Source organism: Phascolarctos cinereus, unplaced genomic scaffold, assembly GCF_003287225.1.
Source record: "Phascolarctos cinereus isolate Bilbo 61053 unplaced genomic scaffold, phaCin_HiC Scaffold_4;HRSCAF=312, whole genome shotgun sequence".
NCBI lineage: Eukaryota > Metazoa > Chordata > Mammalia > Diprotodontia > Phascolarctidae > Phascolarctos > Phascolarctos cinereus.
The window spans coordinates 674,248,257-674,275,129 of record NW_027555847.1 but is presented as its reverse complement, the minus strand read 5'-3'; the positions used below and the strand labels follow the sequence as shown (position 1 = coordinate 674,275,129).

Here is a 26,873-nt window from a genome sequence, read left to right as displayed (position 1 = left end):
AAAAGGTCACAACATATATTTATTACCCACACGTTACATTCTTCACCACAGTCAAAACTGAAGAGTTAAAAACATTGTGGGTGCTGATGGATTACGGGTGATCACCATTTTGTCTCCTGCTAGTCATCTAGAACACTCAAAAGCTCAACTATCTCCCCAAAAGGCTCCCTGAAAGCAACAGGGAGACAGCTGACCTTTCTCACTATGGAGCCTTCCATTCAATTATCTGATATGAGACTGAGACACTGTCAACTTGCTCCGCTCATAAGTTTCATGACTCACATAACTAGCTCTTCTCTTCTCCCCTCCCTCGAGCCTTTACCAAACTCTATCTGATCGTGTTGAGTGGAGGCCTCCAGGATTTCCAATGAGGTATCCAAACTACTGCGGAGCATGGTAGCTAATTCCCCATTGCTACGTGGGCAAATGCAGGCTTGCCTCCCTGCAAGTTCCTATAAAACGCTGCCTGCCACCTTCACAAGTCCAGCAGCTGACCAATGCAGGCTGTGGGATCTGTTATCCTTTATCAGTCCCACCCTCCATGCACAGTAAGGGAGAAACTGTGCAGATATTCCTCTCCAGTAGAAACCCAAGTGCCCATTATCACCTGTGTGCAAATGGACAGTGAGATAGGCAATGGATGGGTGATAAGACTGATGTATGAAGCTCAAGTCTCTCCACCTGGTGAATGAGTAACAAGTGAGCAGCACCAGGCACAAATCATGATTGTGACTAGATGTTTGTGAGATCACTGGCAGAAAGGATCTGAGGAAAAAAAAAAACAAGTTCCTATCAAAATGTTCAATTTGAAGAAAGTCACAGAAACTGGTCTTACGCACCCCAATAAGACTGCCCCCTCCTCCTAAAAGGTTCAGGTTAACAAAAGCTTCCATATACATCCACAACTGAACTCTTCCCCACGCATACAGATAATCCAAACTGCATGATATCTTTACGCCCCAGGTTGTAAATGGCAGTGAGCATTACTAGAGCAGGACACTCAGCTGGAGGAGCGCTGGGAACCCCAGGCAACCTGAGAGGATGTTTGTGTTTAGAAACTGACTTCTAATCATGAAAGAAAATACTTTTTTCCTCTTTAAAAAAATAAAGAGGAGATGAACACAACCCTCAAAGCCCCAGGTAGCCAGTGTATGTGGCCCACAAACACAAGATGGTGGAGGCTTCTTAACAGAAAACTTGAAACATCTCGTAAATGGGGCTGAGAACCACCCATAGGCCCCACTGTAGAAAACACTTCGGTAACTGACTTTCTGAGAGCTAGAAAGAGGGTGGATGCTGGTTTGTGTTTACAGCTTGCTGGCTCTTTTTTGGAGGAAAAAAAAAATAAGAGTCTGGGGAACGAAGGGAAGAAGGAGAGGGAAAGAAAAGGAAAATAAGAATCCATCTTAACATGCAGGTCCAATAATTTTTTTTCTTTTTCTCTCGTGGAAATCCCAACTGGAGAAATGGCAGAACACATGGCTTCCAGTCTGTACATCGAAGGACTCAATTCTCAATGGTGCTGCTGTTAAGAAAACACAAATCCAATGAAAACCATAACAATCTAACCCCTCCAACAAGTCATTAAGGGCCTACTATGTGCAAAGTACTGGGGACGGGTGTAGGAATGAGAAATACCACGCGACCCTCACAGTAACATATAATCACAGAACCTCACTGTAGGGAGGAACCCCAAGGACCACCTAGGAGAAGCCTTACTTGAAGAAATAGGAACCCATTTTCCACTTTAACAGCTAACAACACAGCTAACATATAGCACTTTAAAGTTGATGTATCAATTTTAGATCCATTATCCCAACTGAATCTCACAACTACCTTGTGAAGTAGATATGAGCATTCCAGTTTTGCAGACAGTATACTGAAGCTGAGAAGTAACTTGTCCAAGGCACACAACTATAGGTGGTAGACTCGTAACTAATCCAGGATTTCTGAATCAAGTCCAGTCCCATTCTACCACAACATACTGCCTCTCAGGTAACATCATCCCCATTTTACAAATAAGGAAACCTGAGGCTCGTAAAGTAAAGTGGTCACCCTGCCTTTCATGACCATACTCAATAATTCAAGGCTCATTACCTTCAGAGAAAGCCCATTCCACAACTTGATGGACTTAATTTTCTTAGGAAATTCTTTATATTGACATGGAATTCACCTTCCTATATCTAGGACCACTTGTCCTAGTCCTGCATTCTATGTTTAGTCAAAACAAGCCGAACCCCCCTTACTATGACAGTCTTTTAAATACACAAACCCCCCTTTCCCTCTGCGAATCTTTCTTTATTCAAGCTCCACATTTCTGGTTTCTTTAAGCCCTTCCCACTTAAAAGGGTCTTCAGTACTCTCATACTCTTGCTCATACCCTGCTCAGGGCAGGGGTGGGGAACCTGCAGCCTCGAGGCCACATGTGACCCTCACCCCTAGCTTACAGGGATCATCACAACTCCCTTGTTTCAAACACAAGCCTAGAACTAATTCGGTCTGCACTTGAAGTAACTTTTTTTTGGCTGCCATAGTGCTGAATTGTTTTGGACTTCATAGATAGCTCATAAAGAACCCCAGGTCTAACTCCTAAATGCACCTTGTACAGATTTTTTTTTCCCTCTTTAATTTAAGCACGGGTAATAATGATGAAGATCTGGTACTATCCAACGGTATCCATTACAAACAATATCTATAAAATTCACTAGACATCTTCAAGAAAAGATGCCAGTCAGGGACTATGCTAGGAAGAATCACTTGCAAATCTAGGCAGGCACTTATCTAAATCCAAATAGCAATATCATGCATATATGTGATGCCTCAATTCTAAAGAACTCAAGCCACATTCATGTTCCTTATGGCACTTTTCCTCCTACTATCCCTGGGAGCCCCTTATCAAGCACCCCTCTAAAGTACCTATCTGACACCGAGGTAACTCCAGGTTCTTGAAGGCTTTGCCACTGGAAGTCACCAAGCTCTATTTCTGCTGCTGAGGACACACTCAGCCATTTAGAGAGAGCTCCCTCACCAGAGGGTAAGCCAACAAGTGATGAAATTTCTTTTTTAATCCAAAAAAGTAACTCATGGAATAGTTTCATACTGGGTCGACAGAGTCTCTGCATCCGAGATAGGTGGCTCTGCAGGTTATGGTCCCTGTCTTACGTGGGGAAACTTGAGGACAAGAAGCTAAGTGGCCATGGGTAGAGATACAACAGGGAGGAGAGACAGCAGCCCAAAGAAAACAGCAATGTGACACAGCAGAAAGAGTTCTGGATATAAGTCTGGAGACCTGAGCTTAAATCCAGACCAGAATCAAATCCCACTAGTTCTGGGACAATGGGCAAGTGGCTCACCTCCTCAGAGCCTCAGTTTTCTCTAGGATAATAGCACTTGCACTAATTTCCTCATTTAGAAATTGTGAGGAAAGTACTTAGCAGCTATCAGGGACATACACATGTGAACAAGGATGATGTTTACAGCGAAAGATAACACGTTGTAAAGGAAAGAGTCCTGGACATGTCTAATGGCTAAAGACTGGAGGTCGTGATCCAGCTTTGTCACTTATGAGATGGCAACAGAGCACCAGACTAGGCAGAGACTTGGGTTCCAATCCCACAGCTGACCATAACAAGCTATGTGACTAGAGCAAGCTCCTCATAATAATCACTAGTATGTGTACATAGAGCACTATAAGGTTTGCAAGGTACTTGCCATGCTATCGGATTTAATACTGTCAACAATCCTGGGAGGAGGCTCTATTACTTTATTATCTCCATTTTACAGAGAAGGAAACTGAGACTCATCCAGTGAGCCACCCAAACTGCCTCTTATAATCTCTCACACTGTTTCCCCATCTGCAAAATGCGGATTAAAATATTTGTATTGTATTATCCACTTCACAGGTTTGTTGTGAGGACTTAAGAATCTATGAGAAGTCAACCTTAAAGCTGATTAAATCTGCTAATATTTTTAGTCAGGTGACTGTGGACCAGCCACCTAATCTTTCAGGGTGTCACTTTCCTCCTTGGTAAATGGGGATAACAACACTTACAGCACTTACCCCTATGACTACTGTGAGAGCAGTCCCACCCCACTTAAAAAACCACTGATGACTGGCAAATGTAAGCTCTCACCATTATAGGGAAGAACAATTAGAGCTATTTAAAAATGTCATTGGCTGCCTCATCATAAGGAGAGGATGGAAACTACTTGTCAGATATTAAAGTGGGGTTTTCTGTGTTGGATAGAAGACTGAATTAGACAACAAGCTCACAGATTCCCCCTCCCAAACTCTATGAACTGCTAGCATTGGTCCCATAGAGTCAAATGAGGACCTGAACCCAACTGTTCTGATTCAGGTAAGTACCAGTCATGGTACTTAAGTCTACCAGTCATGTCACCTCGTCAGGCCCCAGACGTATACCTTCACTGTTCATTCCTGCTGGTCATCGTTGCTGGCACTGGGAGTCCGACTCCTAATCTGGCTTCTGAGCTGTTCTATCAACTCTGGATTTTGTTGCTGCATCTGCTGAGCAAACTGTTGGCCTCTGAAGAACAAAACCAAACACAGGCAATTAGAATAAGCAAAAACCAACTCAACCAAAAAGGAGATGAAAGAATAAGAAAAGCTCACAGTCCAAAAGGAAAAAAGAGTAGCAGGAGGCTGGATTTCTAAGGTCTGAGAACCAAACTTGGGGTCTGGTGCCACCCTGCCGTTTCTGACACTGGAAGTTACCATCCCAGTCAGCCATACTCAAAACCCTAGTGCTCTTTGGTTGCCTTCTTTACTTTCCAACCGTCATACAGAATCATAGAATTTCAGAGTTGGAAGGGAGCTTGTTGACCTCCTAATCCATCCTCTCTACCTGAAAGAGAATGTTCCACAATAACATGTGGCCATTCAGGCTTTGCTTGAAGAGCTCAGCTGAGTGGGAGACACGGAGCCCATTCTCCTGCTGAATGCCTCCAATTCTTAGAAAGCTTTTCTTAACATCAAGCCTAAATTCACCTCTCTGCAACTTCCATACAGTTCATGGTTCTGCCTTCCGGGGCCAATCCATCCTCCAGAACCAAACTTCAAATATTTGCAAACAATTATCATGTTCTACATCCCCTCCCTCACCTTCTCTAGACAGAACAACCCTAGGCCCTTCAATGAAGCCTCCAAGGACCTGAACACGAGGCCCTTTACCATGTTGCCTTCCTCTGGACATGTTTAATTTACCAACATCCTCCCTAAAATGAGGTGCCCAAAACTGACCTCAACACTCCAGAGCTGGGTGGACCAGTGCAGAGGATAGCAGGACCCTCACTTCCTTTTTCCTTCCTGGCTATTATGCCTTTTTAAATGCAGTCTAAGATGACATTACTTTTCTTTGTCACCATCAGCACACTAATCACTCATATTAAGTTTGCAGCCCACTAAAACTCCCAGATTCTTGTCTGCTGTCTAATCATGACCCACCCATCTAGTACTTGCGAAGTTGATATTTTGAACCAATATAGAAAACTGTATATTTATCCCTATTAAATTTCAACTTAGTAGATTTGCTGTAGTCTGTCAAGATCTTTTTGAATTCTGACAGTCATTCAAAGTGGTAGTTCTCCCTTCAAACAGGATCATCTATAAATCTGAGGAGCATATATCTATGCCTTTATCTACACCACTGATAAAAGCGTTAAATAGAGCCAGTCCCAGGAAACTCCCCTGAAGATCTCCATTCAATTTGACATTGAACTAGTATGGGGTCTCATTAGGTCTGACCACTCAACAGTTTTGAATTCATCTAGCATACTATTATCTAGCCTGCATCTCTCCACCTTTTCTAGGAACGAAACAGGAGAGACAATGTCAAATGTTCTGCAAAATTCTAGACAGACTCTATTTATAGCAGCATTTCCGGATGTTCATTAACCACCTCTTTACTAAGGTGTTTGCTAGGAAGTGAAGTCAAATTCACGGGCCTGCAAACTTCAGGTGCCATTCTCTTTTTGAAAATTAGGACAATATTTATCCAGTCCTGCAGCATCATGGACAGCGGGTTGGCAATCACCATCTCTTTTGATTCCCCAGAATGAAGTCAATGTGGGCCCTGTGACTTGAAATCATCACTCATCGAGGGCAGCTAGACATTCTGATGTTGGGTATCGACTATTCCTTTCCACGCAAAGATCATCCTCATCAGAAAAAACAGAAGCCAAATAAAGAGCTGTGCAACCCTGCATTCTCTCCATTGTCAGTCACTACCCTCCCATCTCCTCTGAGGGCCAAGCAGTCCTTTCCCTCCTTTGAGCCCTACTGACACCCACCATGAGGACCCTACCACACTTGGGTGGCTGGCCTCCTCGACCCAGCCCCTCTGTGTTCACTATCTGGGCACCAGCTTAAGTGGGTTGGTGAGTTCCCTGTGCATCCACAGTGTTGTCTAGACAGTCTCCCCTTTTCTCTTCATTGAAATAGTTTCTCTTTGTGTCTTCAGAATTGCATGGTAGATCTCTTCCCATCCCTCCTGGGCTGACTTCTGCAGTAGAATTTTAGTCCGTGGGATCCTACCTACCCTTTCTCTGATTCTCTTGAAATCTGCTTTCCCAGAATCTAAGAAGTACGGCACAGTATTCCTGGCTTTCCTCTTTTTCTCTACCTACAATTCTAAAAGATAGTGAGTGGTCCCCGAGTGACCACTGGTCACAACATTTTCAGATGAGGCTCTGAGTTGCTAAGTCCTATGTATTCCCTCAAAAACTACACTAGCATGCCTAGAACATTGCAAGTCTGAACTACAATACCTTTTCTCCTGTATATTACCCCTGACTCCAATTTGTCTTCCTAATATTTATCCAGTGAAGCACTAACATTCAAAGCCCTAACCTCTTTAGATCTGTCCTAGACTACTCCAAAATCACGTACTCAAGCTCTAGCCAAAGTGGACTCCTCACCATCTTCCCCTTGTCCTATGCTTATGCCTTTTTTCACACCCTTCTAGTTACCTAAAATGTCTTCCACACTATCTCTATTAAAATCCTAACTAGACTCAGTTCAGATGTCTCCTCTCCCAATCACTAAGCCTTCCCCAAGTGCTCCAATCATAACTGCCCTTCCCTGAACATCACGTAGCATTGGGCGCTTCTCTTGTGCACTTATGTGTTGGGAGTGGGCTGTGGAGTGTCTCAGGTTTTCTCATATCATGTACTGTATGTCACCTATCCTAGGGCATGTGATATTGTTCCCCATAATGACGGAAGTAGCAGTTACTTGGAAACAAGTGTAAAGATATGGCTGAGGTACCGGATACCCACTACTGAGAGGCTTTCTGATGTCCTGAGCAAGAGTCTAAGAAAACAAACAGATAAATAAAATTTGTTTAAAGGACCTGACCAAGCCAATTCCTTTGGGGGGGCAGGGAGACAGATGGCCGCCATTCTCATTTATGATTAAATGGAAATAAAACTCGCAAAAGCATAAGAGAAAACTCGAGAGAGGTCGGGGAGGACAGAGAGAACTAAGTAATCTGAACAGTTTCAGGAAGCTTGTGAGCTACGTAGTCCATCCTAGAGAGAATGCTTTAAGTCCCTTTGGTAAGTTAATGCAACTCTGGTCATTTCTTTCCTCTTGTGAATATGAATTTCCATTTCCCTGGGGAAAATACACTTGCAGTATAAAGGGGGTGGGACAAAGCAGGGAAAGAAGGTAAGTATTAGAGCCAGGACATCTACGTATGAGAGTAACGTATACCTTGTGGGATTTAAGACCACAATCACAATACAGCAGAATGCCAAACTTCACTGATCCAGAGGCACAGTAGAGAGGGCCAGAGACAAAAGCAAAGAAAGAAATACAGAGGGATAAAGAGAAAACACTTTCCTTATAGAGTATGATAAAGAAGGTCCTGAGCCAAGGGCAAAAATTTTCCTAAGTCAACCCAAAGGAAAATCTTTTACATCTTCTAATTTGTATTAATAGTTTTTTCATGTATTTCACTATCCCTTCAAAAATGAGATTTCCTTGCCATTATGGAATTTTGGATGCTATGCCACAGATAAAGAAATGTACAACATAACACATAAGTGCATACAAGTACAAGCAGCAGCCCATGTAAGTCCCAGGGTAAAAGGTCATCACTGATGTGGCAGGAAGGAGAGGAACAGAACATCAGGGAGGCTTCATATAGGTGGCATCTGAGGGGTGCCTCAAAAGACAGATAGGGATCCAACAGGCAGAGATAAGTCACAGAAGCTGTGGAATGAACAATGAACAAAGTGTGTCCAGGAGACTGAGTAGTCTGGTTTGGCTATAGCTTGGCAGCATGTGAACAGAGTAGATAGTGAGGGACCCTTGAACACCAGACTAAATAAAGTCTAAACTTTGGTCAGTATGCAGTAAGAAACTACTGAAGGGTTCTGAGAGGACAGGAGCCACAGCCAGAGCTCATCAGATCTAACAGGGAAGAGCAGTGTGGCAGCACATTACTAACAGAGCTGGCAGAAAGACTGCCCAGAAGAGCAAAGCACAGGTGGGGGAACGTTCAGGGGACCTACTGTAAAAGCCTGGATGGATGGCACCAGGTCTTTGGGAGCGGACCTCAAGCAGGATGCCTTATACACAGTAGATGTTCAAGAAAAGACTGTCAAATAGGGTTCCTTCATATTCACTCTCCATGCCAGCCACCCAAAACATTCAGGAGAAATAAGAATGGAATTCTGGTGCTTGTTCATGACCTTTTGCGTGTCAAAACCAACCCTTCTTTGGCTACATAAACCATTACAACTGCTTGGGAAAGAATCGTCTTCCACAGCACGGCAAGAGGAGTGACAGAGCTAGCACAGACCCCTTCTCAGAACAGACCAGAAGGCTGTCATTAGTAAGTGGCTTCCATGATCCCGGGAGGCCCCAGCTGAAGTTGAAGGCTGATTCCTGGTGGGGGAGTAAGGACTTCTGGTGGGGTGGTTGGCATTTGCTTTTCCGTCTGCTTCTCCTGCTCTACAGATGGACTTGATCCAGGGTGACTCTGTTCCATTTTTAAGAGCTCTGCTTCATCCTCCTCCCCTAACAAAGGCAAATCAACTTACGCCTGGATGAGGCTGGCGAGGTCATTTGGAGAAGGGCTGGCTCCAGCAGCTCCCGAAGGGTTGTGGCCACCTGATATCATCCCAGACATGCTGCAAGAAGAGGATTTATTACTCACAAACAGGCCAACTCTGGTCCCTCCGATTCCAGGTCCTTGGCAGGACAGACTGTTACAAGAGACTTGGTAAAGAATTAAGATTAATTCCTTTTGGATGCTTTGCTTTCCCTAGTTCAAGTGGCTCCCAGCTGGAGTTTGGCAGGCTCTCTGTGGATTCAGCAAGTTTTTCAATAGGCCCACGTCTCCCACCTTCTCCTATAATAAGACTGCCTATGAACTGTCACGTTTCCCAAGATCACATCCAGCTTTAAGATCTTAAAAAATTATTAAAAGATTCAAAAGAAAAGGCGAGAGAGTATTACTTACAGTTGCTGTACTTGAGGATTATTCATGAGGTTTGATGCCTATTAAAGAAAATAGTTTGATAGTTAGAAAGATTCCTAACCATCTTGACCACCCATTATAAATATCTAGGTTAAATGGTAGCATTTTATTTTTAATCAATAATGAGAAAAGGAAAAAGTTCAAAACACACACACACCCACACCCTTCTAATGCAGAACAAGAAGTGCCAGTCAGTAGCCAAATCCACTATAATTAGATAAGCTTTGATCTAGCTTTACAACATGGAGTTGGTTTTTTTTTAATGATCACAACATATAAAGTAATGAAATGTACAAACTCCTCTACCTATGGCTTAGATAATCATATATTGGGAGGGGGGGAGGGAATGAGGTCATTACCATACTCATGAAGCCTGGGTTATTCAGCAAGCCAGCCAGGTCAAAGCTTCCAGTGCCTCCAGTCTGCAAAGACCAGAAACAGACTTTATTAGATGGCATTTGGCAATGGGTAAATAGCACACAGAGATCAACGAACTGCTCCATAAGCCAAAAAAAAAAAAAAAAAGAAACAAAAAAAGAGGCAGATGGCTTTTGAAGATGAAATTATATTTTACAAACAGCCTGACACAGCAACACTAAACCCTGATGTAATCTAATATTAGGCTGCATCAAGGGGCACAAAAGGCCAAAAGTCCGTATCCCACTATATGGGACCCTTAAGAGACCCCATCTAATGTACTTCATTCAAGTCTAGGTACCACATCTTAAGAGGCACCCTGGAGCGCCATCAGAGGAGGGTGATCAGAAGAAAATAAAATGTTATCACGTAGGTAGCTATTGAGAAACTAAGTAAAGGAAGAGATGGTTGCCATTGTTAACTACTGTAAGGACTAAGGGATTAGACTGGTTCTGCCTGGCCCTAAAGTGCAATGAGTAGAATTAACCCAAAATAAAGGTAAATCTAATAAGAGCTATCTCAAAATAGAATGTGATACCTTGATAGATAATGAGCTCTCTATCACTGAGGGTATCCAAACAGAGGCATGAGGGACCCTTGTTGGGTATGGGATAGATATACTTTCATGGAGGTTAGACCTTATCCTTCCATCTTATGAGATTTTAACAAATCTGTGAAAAGCTCAACAAACAGCCAGGACAAAGTAGAGCAACAAGGTGCCTCCAAAGGCTACCAGATGAAGCAGTACCTTGCTTCTGGAAAAGTCCATTGTGACATATGCTTTCAAATGAGCAGGGCCTGTGAGTTGCACTCACTAGTCCCTTCAATCTAGGATAAATTAAAGAAGTCTTCCCTTCCCACACTCAAGTATAGCCCATTAAATCACACAGAAGCAGACAATAAGTTCAAGCACTTACAGGGCTGGGTGTTTCTTTCATTTTCTGTTCAGCTATCTTGAGGTTTGATTTGTACGTGTCATTATCTGGGTCCAACTCCAGGGCCTTCTTATAGTAGACTACAGCCTCTGTGTGCTTGTTTAAACTTGAAAGTGCTAAGCTGGACAGAAGGAAGAAAGGAAGCAAACAGCTTTAACAAGGCCCAGAAATTGGGGGGGGGGGGCAGTTAGGTGGTGCAGCGGATAGAGCTCCAACGCTGGAGTCAGGAGGACCCGAGTTCAAATATAGCCTCAGACACTTGACACTTACTAGCTGTGTGACCCTGGGCAAGTCACTTAACCCCAACTGCCTCACCAAAAAGAAAAAAAAAGGCCCAGGAAGACCTTCGCTCCATATGCTGCTCCCCAATATCGCCACAGTTCTGAAAGAGGCTAGCCTTCAGCCTCTCACAATTCACCTATTATCTTTTATATATATATATATATATTTTTTTTTCAATTACATGTAAAAACAATTTTTAACATTTTTTAAAATTTTGAATTCTAAATTCTTTCCCTCCCTCCTTCCCCATCCCCCTCATTGGGAAGGCAAGCAATTTGATATAGGTTATACATGTGCAGTCATGCAAAATATATTTTCATATTACTCATGTTGTAAAAGAAAACACAGACCAAAAAAAAAAAAGTAAAAAAAAATATGCTTCTATCTACATTCACATTCCTATCAGTTCTTTCTCTGGAGGCAGATACCATTTTTCATCATGAGTCCTTTGAACTGTCTTGGACTTTTGTATTGCTAAGAAGAGCTAAGTCATTCACAGCTGATCATCATACAATATTGCTGTTACTGTACACAATGTTCTCCTGGTTCTGCTCAATTCACTTTCCATCAGTTCATGTAAATCTTCCCAGGATTTTCTGAAGTCATCGTGCTTATCATTTCTTACAGCACAATAATATTCTATCACAATCATATACCACAACTTGTTCAGCCATTCCTCAATTGATAGACATCCCCTCAATTTCCAATTCTTTGCCACCACAAAGAGCTGATTTCAATATTTTTGTACAAACAGGTCCTTTTCCTTTTTTTTTGATCTCTTTGGGATACAGACCTAGTAAGTGGTATTGCAGAGCTCCACATTGCTCTCCAGAATGGTTGTATCAGTTCACAACTCCACCAACAGTGAATTAGTGTCCCAATTTTCTCACATCCTCTCCAACATTTGTCATTTTCCTTTTTCCTTTTCTGTCATATTAGCCAATTCATCCATTATCAACACTTATTAAATGCCTGCTGTGTGTAGACCCTGTGCAAGCCCCTGGGGAAGCTACAAAGCTGGTACTCACACACTGTCCTTCAACGAATCTACAATAATAATGCTCCAGGTAAGTATCATAACAACACTAAGAGGGCTGTTTCTAGATCTGCTTTTGTAGGCATGCATTTTTTGGGGGAAGGGTGACCAGGGAAGAGGCTTCATTGGGGCAGGGGGGAGATCTGATCAGACTTGAAGGACCCATTTAATACAGGTGTTTATTATCTCATTAAGTGTTAAAATTACTCCTGTCAGTTTCCACATATACAGAGATTTGGATACCTTCCAAGAATGTTCTGTTTTAGAAGCCAACTTAGCTGGTGAGACAACCTCCATAAGGAACCCACCCAAACTGCCCAAGCCAGACCCCATATTTTAGGGAATGAGTTAGTTAGAATGCTGACAGAAATTAAGGGGATGCCCATCAACTGGGGAATGGCTGAACAAGTTGTGGTATATGATTGTGATGGAATACCATTATGCTATAAGAAATGATCAGCAGGATGGTTTCAGAAAAACTTGGATGCAGAGTGCAGTATGCAGAACCAGGTGAACACAGTAACAGCAACACTGTAATGATGACCAAGTGTGAAAGACTTACATGATCAATATAATGATCTGAGACAATTCCAAAGGACTCATGATGAAGAACCGCTATTCACCTCCAGAGAAAGAACTGATGAACTCTGAGTGCAAACTGAAGTATAATTTGTTTTTACTTTTTCCCCCAACATAGCTAATGTGGAAATATGTTTTACATGATTTCATATGTATAACTGACACACTGCTTGTCTTCTCAATGGCTGGAGGAGGGAGAAAACTTGGAACTCAAAATTTAAGAAAAAACTAAACTAAAAAGAACGAAATAGTAAATGTTAAAAAGGAAAGAAAGGTATTCTGATGAAACCTAAGTTTCGTACTTTATTCTTGGGCGGGCCAATTAATTTCACCCTGTTCCACTGCCAGAGATGGCATCCCAAACCTCAGTCGTTCACATGTGGGTAACGTTAATCGCAAGGGAGCCTAGCCATGCAGCCGAGACACTTAGTACAAATCCAGTCTATCACTGAAGGTCCATGTCCTATGAACGACACGTTCTGACATCTGCCCTGGGTGAAGGTCAGCACATTATTAGAAAATATTTTCATCTTTGACCAAATCAAATAATTATTCTATAATATGGGACGGGGGAGCATGGAGGTGCGGGACAATGTATGATTTTGCACCCATATTTAGTGACACAAAGGGAGACTGCTACTGCCTCACTCAAAGTCTTGCTGGCAAAGCTCAGCAGACCATGCGACCACTTCTTCTAGTCCCTACTGAACACCCACCAGAGAAAATCAGAAACCATCACTGCCACGTTCCAAGCCCTGAAAAGGAAGTCTGACACAACACTTTTCAAAGGCTGCTGACTCTCATCCTAGCATCAAGCTACCTGGGAGGCAGTACTCTCTTGTTGTTGTGTGTCCTTCATTCCAGAAGAGGACCATAAATAACATCAGGAAGATGATGGCATGACTTGCAAGTGAACCGGATTTAAGCGAGGGAGAGCTGTGCAAGGTCACCAGCCTCACCTTCTCCTCCAGAACCATCTGGGTCCAGGGGCAAGACACAGAGCAGGACATCTGGAGATGCCCCCAGCAGTACCGTCTAAAGCACTGAGAACGACCAGGAGACCTGGGTCAGAACTTGGCTCTGTCAGTCGTGGCTCCTGAGTCAGTCATTAGACATGGATGGGTTTGAGCTTCTCTGCCTGTAGAATGAGCGGCTCAGACTAAACGATCTCAGAGGCCCCTTCCAATTTGGAATCTTCTGCTCTATTTGCATGGCTATACTTTTGAGCTGTGCAGGGGTTTGAGGGGTGCAATAATAGATGGAAGAGTTCCATGGAGTCCTTAACTAACTATAGCACAATTTGAAACTTCAGACTAATATAAGCTTTATTCCACCCCTGTGGGTTAAATAATCTTTTCAAGGGGATCATCTCTCAAAACAGGGAATAAGTGAGGAAATGGTGCCGTAGGTTTTTAACTCGGTAAGTCTGTAAAATCCACTCTATAAACCACTGGTGGTCCCTCAACCAAGGCTAAAATTTCTGTTCTTATCCTCCAGGAGAAAACAAAGCTTCGCTCTGATAGAAGAATGTTTCCAATACCTACCCCATTCTGCCATAGGCTTTGCTGTAGCATGGGTCTATGCCAATGGCTCTTTCACAGTCTCTCACAGCACCCGCGTAATTTCCAAGTTTGCTATAGGCAGCAGCTCTAAGAAGGACACAAGTGAGAAAGTTCATGCTCTGACAAAGGCAGGTTGACAGCCAAGGGAAAAAAAAAAACAACTCAATCACCTATGAAACCAGCTATCTATATATCCACTCGCTTCTGCAACTAACCAGGGTTCTCCCTATAACAGAGCTGGACTGGGTCACTTACATAATATATAATTGACTATATATAAGCCATTATATCTTTGGGAGTCTGTTTCTTCATCAAATCAATTTAATTCAACAAGTGTTTATAAAGAACCTACTATAAGCTAGACATTGTGCTAGATGCTAAAGCAATAAAGGTAAAAATGGAAACAGTTTCTACCCTCTAGGTACCCACATTTTTTTTTAGGCAACTGGGGTTAAGTGACTTGCCCAGGGTCACACATCTAATAAGTGTCAAGTGCTTGGTCTGAGGCCAGATTTGAACTCAGGTCCTCCTGACTTCAGGGCCGGTGCTCTATCCACTGTGCCACCTAGCTGCCCCAAGGTTACATTCTTGAGGAGTACTTTGTAAAAACAGGGAGAATAATACCTGTGTTTTCTACCTATCTCACAAGGTTATTATGAGGTTCATGGGAGATTAGGTATGTAAAGTGTTTTGCAAACCTTAAAGCCCTACATCAAAGTCAATTATCATTATTACTATTATTTCCCTAAGATGTAACTTGGTGCACCGATCTCAACATTTCTGAATCACAAGTACTTCTCTTGCCACACTAAAAAAAATCCATGAAACATTAACTAAGCACCCATACCTGGCAATAAACAGATCTATTTAAACATATACGGTCCCAGCCCTCAGAAAGCTTACACTCTAGAGAAGAAATTTGGTCTAGCGGAAAGAACAGCAGACTCAGAAGACTGAGTGAAGACCCAGCCATGACATTCACCAATGAAGTGACTATGTCTCACACTTCTCTGAGGCTATTTCCTCATCTATGAAATAGGGATAACCTCTGAACTACCTACCATCACGGGGCTGTTGTGAGGAATATGCTTTAAAGAGCATCACGTCATGAAGGCTATAGCCCAAAAAGAGAAACATGAGGAGATGAAGAATCAGAGATGTCCAAAACTGCAACGAGCAGGAGGGCAGAACTAGCACCAAGTCAAGCACAAGAAAACCTCTGCTAACAAGGAACACTCTCCTCAAGCAGAACGGGCTGCCTCTGGACCAAGAGCCAACCCCCGGGCCCCCTCCCTGCACCTCCGCTAAGACTGCTTGCTCAGGTTAGACTCAATAACCTCTAAGGCAATTGTCACTTCTGAAGTTCTGCAATACACAGCTGTAAAGCTTCTCTCTGTTCCTCTCAATCGAGTACAAAACTTGGCCTAGGCTACAAGCTCAGGTCGCTTTAGACTCTAGGCCAAAGGCAGATAAGAAGCCCATGACTTACTATCAGTAACAGTGTGCATGTGTGTGCTGCTTTGGTTTGAAAGCACTTCCTGTATCATCTGATTGAGGCAGGTGCTATTATCATCACCTTTTTACAGTTGAGGAAACTAAGGCTGAGAGAGGTAAGGGCTTTACCCATGGCTCTTAAGCTCCTAAGTCCAGAGCTCTAGCCCCTGTGCCATCTGGCTGTCTATATTTGCCCCAAGTTCTAGCCTTAGGGCTGTTGTCCTGTGGTTGCTACTGGGCCTGTTGCCCAGATCCTCAATTTGGCTTGGCTTCCTGAATGTGCTGACTGAACCATCCACACAGGTGCTGTAGGCTCCCAGCCAGGATTCCCTGCCTGAATCTATAGGATCTCAACTAGCTGACTCTGTGGGGACGTCAGTACTGAACAATAGTACCTGCCCCACCTGCTCCTATTCTATCTAACTCCCAGGCTTGTCTCACTTGTCCTACATAGTGGGATCAAAGTCTCAAAGGGAACCAGAAGAGACGGTCATTGTTATCCGAATTTGGTAACAGGATTAATTACCAAGCTACTATTACAGTATGCTCTGCCCTCCACAACAGGGACTCTTAACTTAGGGTCCACATGAACTTGTTTTTTATTATTTTGATAAGTGTATTTCAATATAATTGGTTTCCTTGGTAATTCTATGTATTTTATTTTATTTTATTCATTTAAAAACATGATCTTGAGAAGGGGCCCATAAGAGTCACCAGGCTGCCTATCACAGCAGGCCAGGACACACACACACACACACACACACACACACACACACACACACATTAAGAACTCTTGTACTAAAACTCTACAAAACACTAAAACCAAGAATTTAAGATTATTGTAGCCCCACAATCAACTACGACGGAAGTACTATCACCTTCATTAAAATACTCAGTTGAGCCAATATGACTACATTATTCTAAGACAACTAGCTACACAGCTACAGGACTAGCCCCAATTCTTGACACAGTATATCACAGTGACGTAGATACAAAGAAAACCAGACTCAGGTCAGAGGAGCGCCACTGAAGTCCTCCCTCTGCCCTCTCCTTTGGGACCCTGGCCAAGTATTTTTACTCTCCCTGACCTTTGGGCTCCTCATCAATAAACTGGTGGGCATGGACTGAGGTTTCTTCCTATCTCTAATGTGACCCAAGTGCAAATTCTATTCCTGAGTCTAATCAGCTGGGAGACCTTGAACAAATCACTTAATCCAATGCCATGTGCAAAGCTCTGTGTTAGGTGACAGAGATAGGAAGGCAAAACAAATTGAATCGATAACTTCTGCAAGGAGAGTTCATTTTCTTCATCTGTAACTTAACATGACTTACCTCATCAATGAGTTATGAGGCTCAAATGAGATGCAAGTGAAAGTATTTTGTAACTTAAAGTGTTATAATTACTTTTCATCTTTCAGGATCACAACAGAGTTCACTTTTTAACCAGAATACAAAACATATGCTTCTTCCTGCCCCAATTCCAGGTGACCAAGTAGTCAGTACCTGTTGCAAAAATACACTGCATTGGCTGGATTTAATTCAATTGCTTTTCCATAAAAAGAGACTGCTGCTTCAAAATTTTCTATTTTCATTTGTTCATTTCCTAAAGGCAAAAAAAATATATATATACACATTATATGTAGGATATAATAAACTGAATGTTTTAAATTACATTTTTATTCTTCATTTTTTATTGGATTTATTATTTTTAGATGATATTTTTATTCTTTATTAGTTGAGCCACATTTTAATAAAAAGTTTTCAATTGCTACTCTGTATCTCTAAATTCACTTATTCAATACTTACACACAGAGCCCTGGGGAAGATCCAGAGTTAGATAAGACACAGTCCCCACTCTCTTGGAGCTTACATTCTAGTAGCGGAATGAGACACCACACACAGAAAAATACACATGATTACATAAAGTGTTATAGCGGGGCAAAAAATGTGTCAGGTCAAAGGTGAGAGTCATCTGTGATAATTACTAATATGAAAACCTTGCTTTTCTTAGAACTGCCTCTAGTGAAGTCCCATTTTCTACTAGAATACTTGCTATCCCTTCAACCAGATTTAGGAGACTTCCCCTTCAAGCTTTCTGAGAGAATTTTTCAATAGATTTCCCAACTCCTACTTTAAATTCAATTCAAATACCTTCATGTCAATATGAAAAACATTCATTAAGCAGTTATATTCAGCACTGTGATGAATACAATATGGTATGTTTTATGTTATGTGTCTTCTTGTGGTGCTTATATTATGGGAGGTCGAGAGGGGTAGGCATATGATTACAACGCAAAAGAGATTCATTCCCCAATTGATAAATGGTAAAAGAATATGAACAGGTAGTTTTCAGACAAAGAAATCAAAGCTATTTATAGTCATACGAAAAAATGCTCTAAATCACTGTGAGTTAGATAAATGCAAATTAAAGCAATTCTGAGGTACCACCTCATACCCATCAGATTGGCTAATATGACAGAAAAGGAAAATGACAAACGTTGGAGGGGATGTGGGAAAATTGGGACCCTCATCTGTAAAATGAGCTGGAGAAGGAAATGGCAAACCATTGAATGCATATTTGTTATGAGGGTTTCAGTTTTTTCTTTCTGCTGTTCAACTAGGGGAAAGAGGGAGTAGAGGAGAGAGAAAATAAATATTTGTTAATTGGGAAAAAATAATTGAACTTTTTTTTTAAAAGCCCACCAGCCAAGTGCTACGGAAGATTCAAGTGAGGGAAGGTCACTTAGGGCTGGGGATCAGATAAGGCCTTAAGAGTTGTGGAATCTGAGCTAAATCTTAAATGCAAGAGATTTTAAACAGGCAAAGATGGGAGGGAGTGGGCCATATTCCACAAAGAAGAATGGTTAATCCCACTGAGTTGAAGTTTAAAATACAAGGAGAGGAATAGTAAGTGATAAGCCTGTAAAGACAAGGAGGCACCAGACTGAGGGCCTTATTGGCCCAAGGCTACAGGATTCTCTACTTTTCGGGTCAGTCAATAGGGAACCACTGAATGGTCTTGAGTAGAGACAGGATGTGACTTCTTAATGTGAGTATCCCAAAGATCGGTCTTCCTTTCTCTCTCTGGATGCAATTTCCATACAGAATTCCCAAATTCCAAACACATATCAAGTTCTAATTTCTCTACAAAACTTCAGACCTGAATTTTGAACTGTGTACAGAAGATTTCTACTGCTTGTTTTACCAGCCCCTCAAAATCTACCTTCCAAAACCAAATTTCATCTTTTCTCTAAAACTTCCTTCTGACTTTGTTATTCCCATCTGTAGTATAGGACACCATTAAGCTAGTCTCCTATGTTCATGACTCTGGGGTTAACTTTGATTTTTTTCTTCTCTCTCACCTCTCAAAATCAGTCAGTTCCATGATCCCAACACCTCATCCCCATCCCTCCCCCCACCCTCCTTTATACTTCCTGTCACAACCATTCAGCAGCAACTCTTACTATCACACGTCATAGTTACTGTAAAATCTGTCTTTGAGGTTTTGCCAACTCTAATCCATCCTTCATTCTTCTAGTAGAATAATTTTTATAAATATGTCATCATGTTGCTCCTCTGTTAGAAGTTTTTTTAGTAGCTCTCTACTGTCCATCAAGCAAAGTTCAAACTTCTCACTGTGGTATTCAAGGCTCTACAACCCAACACCATCCTAATTTTCCAGCTTTGTCTCAAGTTATTGTGTGCATATTTCTGCACGCACACACACAAACACTACTCTACACCACATGGACTGCTCTCTACTCAACACACCATACTTTCCAACTTCCAGGCCTTTCCTTGTTCTATGCCCCAAAATGCCATCCCTCCAAATCTTCATTACATAAATTCCAACCCATCTTTTAAAAGTTCAGCTTGCAATATTTCCTCTATGAAGCCTTCCATTACCCCCTCAGGAATTCATCTAGCACACTTAGTATTGCTATACTCTAAGGCATTTTAACTATAGTATACAATAACATACAATATCTGCCTATCTCTTATGCCCTCCCAACCAGATTATAACCTCAGTGAAGACAATGACCAAGACCTTATCTGAACTTTCTATCTCCCCCAGTTCCCAGCACAGTACTCTCTGTATAAAACAGGTACATAATAAATTACATGTCAAATGAGTGATCAATCAGGTCTTTGCATAAATAAGAATAATCTATCATAGGGGTGAAAACACTCCCTGCCTTCTTGTGCCCACTACACAAACACTTCCATGACAAACACTTCACAGATGAACCTGTCACTCCTTGGAGTCCTTCATTACTTCGTGGAGAAAACATAGAATATGTGGCTAAAATGAGAACTGCTGAAGTAGACATCAGTCTATTTTCTTTACCTTCAGTCTTCAATCTCTCAGCTTCAGCTGTATCTTCATCAGACAGGGAGATGGGTTCAGAATTCCTACGGATGTAGGACATGTCTTTCTATTACAAGACAAAAATAAGTCATTTTAGGGAGGGACATTAACAGACAAACACCCTTGTTTCCCCCACCTAACTTATTTTTCCCTATTAAATCCAGCCAGATTTTTTAATCTCAAATGGATCTAAGAAGAAGGAAACAAATCCCAAATTGAAAATATCATGAAATGATGAGACTGGATTTCCATTTCAAAAAGGTCCAGTATGCTCACTTTTCCTGTAGCAGCTTCAAATATTTCTGGCAGAGTCTGTGATACAGCTAGATCTCGGTCTTCAACAGTCACTCCAAAAGCAGTCTCCAGGCACTGAATCGCAACTGGAAGAAATAAGATTACTTCTTTTTAAGCTTCAAAATACTTATGAAGAGCCACTGTGAAGCTTTATTTACCAGGGAAAGAGAATATAAGAGTAAGGATCTATCCTATTTTTAACATATATGCACATACACTTATAATACTGCTATATTCTGCTTGGTTATTAAAAATATTTCTCCCTTTGGCCCACCAATTTAACTCAGCAGTACACTTCTACCAAAACCCACAGAAGAGAAAGAATTAGATGCGCCCATAATGGTGGAAGACAATAAGTCTCTGAGTCACCCAAATTCTAGAGAAACTAGCAAAGAATCCACTTTGCTGACATCAGATCACCACGTAGTCATAATACATTCAGAAGCATATTGTGACAAAGTTACTTTGGCCAGAACAACTTCTGATCTGATATGAGGAAATGGGTCTTGCTACATACTTCCAGGTTTCCAAAAAATTTTGATGTGATACATTTAACAAGTCAATTACAAAGTCAGATTTCATCTGCTTAAACTCACTGCCACTTGACTTTTACTTAGGAAAATGGATTTAAAGCTGAAGGGTCCTTAGACATCATCTAGTCAGGGGCACCCCTCCCATTTTAGGATTAGATTATTTAAGGGGCAGCTAGGTGGCATAGTGGATAGAGCACCAGCCCTGGACTCAGGAGGACCTGAGTGCAAATCTGGCCTCAGACACATGACACTTACTAGCTGTGTGACCCTGGGCAAGTCATTTAACCCCCACTGCCTCACCAAAAAAACAAAAACAAAAACGGATTATTTAGTTTCCAATTATTTTTTAGTCTATCTTTCCATGGCCCTTTATTATACATAATTTTTATTGCGTCATGATCTGAAAAGGATGCATTTAATATTTCTGCCTTCCTGCAATGGGTTGTGAGGTTTCTACGCCCTGGTACATGGAAAATTTTTGTGTGTGAAATGTACCGCTGAGGAAAAAAAAGTATATTCCTTTCAATCTCCATCCGATTTTTTTTTTAAATGTGTTTTTAAAACTTTGGGTTCCAGGGAGTAGCCAGATGGCTCAGTGGATAGAGCACTGGCCCTAGAGTCAAGAGGACCTGAGTTCAAATATGGCCTTAGACACTTGACACTTACTAGCTATGTGACGCTGGGCAAGTCACTTAACCCCATTGCCTAACCCGAAAAAAAAAAAAACCAAAAACCAAACAAAAAAAACCTCCTTACTATGCCCAAAGGGCTACAAAAATATGCATACCCTTTCATCCAGCAATAGCACTTCTAGGGCTATATCCCAAAGAGATCAAACAAATGGGAAAAGGACCCCCATGTACAAAAATATTCATAGCACCTCTTTTTGTGGTGGCAAAGAACTGGAAACTGAGAGGATGCCCATCCATTGGGGAATGGCTGAGCAAGTTGCGGTATATGAATATAATGGAATACTATTGTGCTATAAGAAATGATGAACAGGCTGACTTCAGAAAAACCTGGAAAGACTTGTATGGCCTGATGCTGAGTGAAGTGAGCAGAACCAAGAGGACTTTGTACACAATAACAGCCACGTTATACAATGACTAAGATTGCTAAACTGAACCCTTCTCAGCATTACGAGGATCTAAGACATCTCCAGAGGCCTCGGGATGGAAAATGCTGTCCACATCCAGAGAAAGAACTATGGAAGTCGACTGGCTATCACTTATTTTTACCTTCTGTTGAGTTTTGTTTCATCTTTCTGTTGGTTCCTCCTATTGGTTTTAGTTTTTACTTACAACTTCACTAATGTGAAAATATGTTTAATGGGTATGGTAAATGTAAAGCCTATGTCAGATTGTGCACCGTCTTGGGGAGGGTGGGGGGAGGAAGGGGGAGAAAAAAACTTTGGGTTCCAAATTTTCTCCCTTCCTCCCATCCCACCCACCCTCATTGAAAAGGCAAGCAACTCAATACAGGCCATATATGTGTAGTTATGCAAAACACTTCCATAGTAGACATGTTGTGAAAAACTAACTCTACTTCCCTTAATCCTATCCTGCCCCCCCTCATTTACTCTGTTCTTTCTTTTGACCCTGTCCCTCCTCAGAAGTACTTCCTTCTGATTACCCCTTTCCCAATCTGCCCTTCTCTCTATCATCCCCCTGCTCTCTTGTCCCCTTCCTCTCCTATTTTCCTGTAGGGTAAGACAGATTTGCATACCCAATTGAGTGTGTATGTTATTCCCTCCTTAAGCCAAATCCTATGAGAATAAGATTCCCTCATTTCCTCTCACCTTCCCATTTCCCCTCCACTGTAAGAACCTTTTCTTGTCTGTTTTGTGCAAGATAATGTACCCCATTCTACCTCTCTCTTTCTCCTTCTCCTAGTATAATCCTCTCTCACCTCTTAATTTTATTCTCCAGATATCACCCCTTCATCTTCAACTCACCCTGTGCCCTCTATCTATCTATCCTATACTACACTATAATTTTTCCCCTCCACTACCCTAATACTGACAAAGGTCTCATGAGTTATAAATATCATCTTTCCATGCAGGAATGTAAACAGTTCAGCCTTAATAAGTCTCTTATGATTTCTCTTTCCTGTTTACCTCTTCATGTTCCACTTGAGTCTTGTATTTGAAAGTCAAATTTTCTATTCAGCTCTGGTCTTTTCATCAAGAATGCTTGAAAGTCCTCTATTTCACTGAATGACCATTTTTTCCCCTGAAGGATTATACTCAGTTTTGCTGGGTAGGTGATTCTTGGTTGTAATCCTATCTCCTTTGCCCTCCGGAATATTATATTCCATGCCCTGGTCCTTAATGTAGAAGCTGCTAAATCTTGTGTTATCCTGATTGTGTTTCCACCATACTTGAATTGTTTCTTTCTGGCTGCTTGCAATATTTTCTCCTTGACCTGGGAACTCTGGAATTTGGCTACAATATTCCTAGGAGTTTTCCTTTGGGGATCTCTTTCAGGAGGAGATCGTGGATTCTTTCAATTTCTATTTTGCCCTCTGGTTCTAAAATATCAGGGCAGTTTTCCTTGATAATTTCTTGAAAGATGATGTCTAGGCTCTTTTTTTGATCATGGCTTTCAGATAGTCCAATAATTTTTAAATTCTCTCTCCTGGATCTATTTTCCAGGTCAGTTGTTTTTCCAATGAGATATTTCACATTGTTTTCTAATTTTTCATTCTTTTGGATTTGTTCTACTGTGTCTTGATTTCTCATAAAGTCACTATCTTCCAATTGCTCTATTCTAATTTTTAAGGAAGTATTTTCTTCAGTAATCTTTTGGACTTCCTTTTCCATTTGGCCAATTTTCTTTTTAGGGCATTCTTCTCCTCATTGGCTTTTTGGACCTCTTTTGCCATTTGGGTTAGGCTATTTTTTAAGGTTAAGGCTCTTTTTAGGGTATTTTCTTCAGTATTTTTTGGGTCTTCTTTAGCAAGCTGTTGACTTGTTTTTCATGATTTTCTTGCATCACTTTCATTTCTCTTCCCAGTTTTTCCTCTACTTCTCTTACTTGCTTCTCAAAATCCCTTTTGAGCTCTTCCAAGGCCTGGGACTGATTCATATTTTTCTTGGAGGCTTTGGATGTAGGAGCTTTGACTTTGTTGTCTTCTTCTGGTTGTATGTTTTGATCTTCTTTGTCACCAAAGTAAGATAATATAGTCTGACTCTTTTTGCAGGTTTGCTCATGATCCCAGCCAACTACTTGAGTTTTAAATTCTTTGTTAAGGTAAAAGTCTGCTTCCAATGTGGAGAATACATTGTCCCAAGCTTCAGGGGTTTGTATAGCTGTTTTCAGAGATACTTCTAGGGACCTGTAAATTTTCAGTTCTTCCAAGGTGGTATGATAAGGGTCGAGGTGTTTACTCTTTTCCTGGCCTGGGCTCTGGTCTTTGAGTGACCAGTCACAAGCAGTCTTTTCTCTCTTGGAACCGTGAGGAGGGTTTCCTCTCCACCGCCACTACAAGCTCCCTGCCAGCGCTCCTCCTCACCCCAGGACGCCACCCAGAACTGTGACCCAGATCCAAGCACAGGCAAAGCAAGAGATTCCTGCCTCAGCACCAGCAAAGAGATCCCTGCAGTCCCCCTCTGATCAGCCACTTGATTCTCCCTCAGTCTGTGGGCTGGAAGCTCAGGACATAGCCACCGCCCCGGCGCCCATGCTCTGCGCTCTGGAACTGGCTCTGACCTAGCTCTTCTCTCACCGAAAAACCAAGACTTTCCCACTGACCTTCTAAGTTGTCTTTGGCGTTTGTAGATTGAGGAGTCTGGAAGCCGCCACAGCTGCCCGTGATTCAGTCCTCTGAGGCCTGCGCGCCCACACCTAACTGTGCTCCTCTCCTCCCCGGCGCGATATGCCTTTCTGATCAACCGCCCAGGCTGTCTTGGGCTGGAAATTTGTTTTACTGTATTTTTGCAGGTTCTGCTGCTTTAAAATTTGTTTAGAGCCATTTTTTATGGGTATTTGGAGGGGTTTGGGGGAGAGCTCAAGCAAGTCAGTGCTTTCACGCCGCGATCTTGGCTCCACCCCCTCCATCCAATTTTCTCCAGAGGTCTATTATACCTAACTTTTCTAACATTCTATTTACCTCCTTAACTTCTTTTTTATTTTGTGGTTATATTTATCTAGTTCAGAGAGGGATAGGCTGAGGTCCCCCACTAGTACAGTTCTGCTTCTGCTATCTATTTCTTCCTGTAACTCCTTGAACTTCTCCTCTAAGAATCTGGATGCTATACTATTTGGTGCATATATGTTTAGTAATGATATTACTTCATTTAGCAGGACCGTAGTTTCTTTTCTTATCTCTTTTGATAAGATCTATTTCTGCTTTTGCTTTGTCTGAGATCAGGATTGCTACCCCTGCCTTTTTTTTACTTAAGCTGAAGCATAATACATTCTACTCTAGCCTTTCACCTTTACCCTGTGTGTGTCCCTGTTTCAAATGTGTTTCCTGTAAACAACACATTGTAGGATTATGGTTTTTAATCTATTCTGGTATCCAATTCCCATTTTATGGGAGAGTTCATCCCACTCATATTCACAGTTATAATTACTACCTGTGTCTTTCTCTCCATCCTATTTCCCCCCTGTGTATGCTTTTCTTTCTCCTTTCTCTCTTTCCCTCCTCACTAATGTTTTGTTTTTGACCATCCGCCTCCCTCAGTCCCACCTCCCTTCTATTAGCCTTCTCCTTTTTCTTCCCCCTTACCCTTACTACTTTTTCCCCTCCCTTCTATCACCCCTCCCTTTTCTTTCCCCTTTTCCCTCCTACTGCCTATAGAGCAAGTTAGATTTCTATACCTGATTATGTTATTCCCTTCTTGAGCCAAATCTGATGAAAGTAAGGTTCAAACAATGCTCATCTCCCTCCCTTATTTCCCTCTGCTGTAATAGGTTTTTGTGTCTTATCCTGTAATGTAATTTACCCTTGTCTGCCTCCTTTCTCAGTACATTTTCTTACATCAGACTAATCCACTTACTTTGACCCATTTAACCCACTTGAATAGATTTTTTTTATCATTACATCAAAGTCAACTTATATCCACCCCCTCTATGTATACCCCTTTAAAATGGTGTAATACTTCTGTTGAGTTTTGTTTCATCTTTCTGGTGGTTCCTCTTATTGGTTTTAATTTTTACTTACAACTTCACTAATGTGAAAATATGTTTAACGGGTATGTAAATGTAAAGCCTATATCAGATTGTGCGTCGTCTTGCGGAGGGGAGGGGGGAGGAAGGGGGAGAAAAATTTTCAACTCAAAAGCATATGGAAGTGATTGTTGATAAATCAAAATAAATTAATAAAATGAAAAAATAAAATAAAATAAAATGGTGTAATAACAATACAGTAGAAGAATTACAAGTGTCATCTTCCCTTGTAGGGATGTAAACAGTTTGCCCTTATTAATAGTGTTTTTTTCCTATCCCATTTACCTTTTTGTCTCTCTTGAGTCTTGTATCTGAAGATCAAATTTTCTGTTGAGCTCTTGTCTTTTTATCAGGAAGGTTTGGAAGTCCCCTATTTCATTAAATGTCCATCTCCTCCTCTGAAAGATTATGCTCATTTTCACTGGGTAGTCGATCCTTGATTGTAATCCAAGCTCCTTTGCCTTACAGAATATTGTATTCCACGCCCTACAATCTTTTAATGTAGAAGCTGCAAGGTCCTGTGTAATCCTGACTGTGGTTCCATGATATTTAAATTGTTTGTTTCTGGCTGCTTGTAGCATTTTCTCTTTGACCTGGTAATTTTGGAATTTGGCTACTATATCCCTTGGCATTTTCAATTTGGGATCTCTTTCAGGAGGTGATAGGCGGATTCTTTCTATGGCTATTTTACCCTC

At 41.6% G+C, this 26,873-nt stretch overlaps 1 protein-coding gene across 6 annotated transcripts in view; it reads right to left on the bottom strand.

Moving 5' to 3' along the window:
* Nucleotides 1–26,873, bottom strand: part of SGTA (small glutamine rich tetratricopeptide repeat co-chaperone alpha) — a 50,612-nt gene continuing 23,739 nt past the window's right edge. For 3 of the 6 annotated variants that reach the window (XM_021008920.2, XM_078154099.1, XM_021008921.2), the window contains exons 3-12: nt 20,457–20,560; nt 20,160–20,247; nt 17,315–17,414; nt 14,300–14,404; nt 10,841–10,979; nt 9,866–9,928; nt 9,489–9,526; nt 9,067–9,156; nt 4,424–4,547; nt 1–1,525 (exon numbers count right to left, since the gene is read on the bottom strand). In XM_021008920.2, the coding sequence (XP_020864579.1) occupies nt 4,433–4,547; nt 9,067–9,156; nt 9,489–9,526; nt 9,866–9,928; nt 10,841–10,979; nt 14,300–14,404; nt 17,315–17,414; nt 20,160–20,247; nt 20,457–20,560 (842 nt within the window). In that variant the 3' untranslated portion in view covers nt 1–1,525; nt 4,424–4,432. The remainder of the gene's footprint in view (nt 1,526–4,423; nt 4,548–9,066; nt 9,157–9,488; nt 9,527–9,865; nt 9,929–10,840; nt 10,980–14,299; nt 14,405–17,314; nt 17,415–20,159; nt 20,248–20,456; nt 20,561–26,873) is intronic. The other 3 variants (XM_021008919.2, XM_021008922.2, XM_021008923.2) reach the window with 3 other exon arrangements.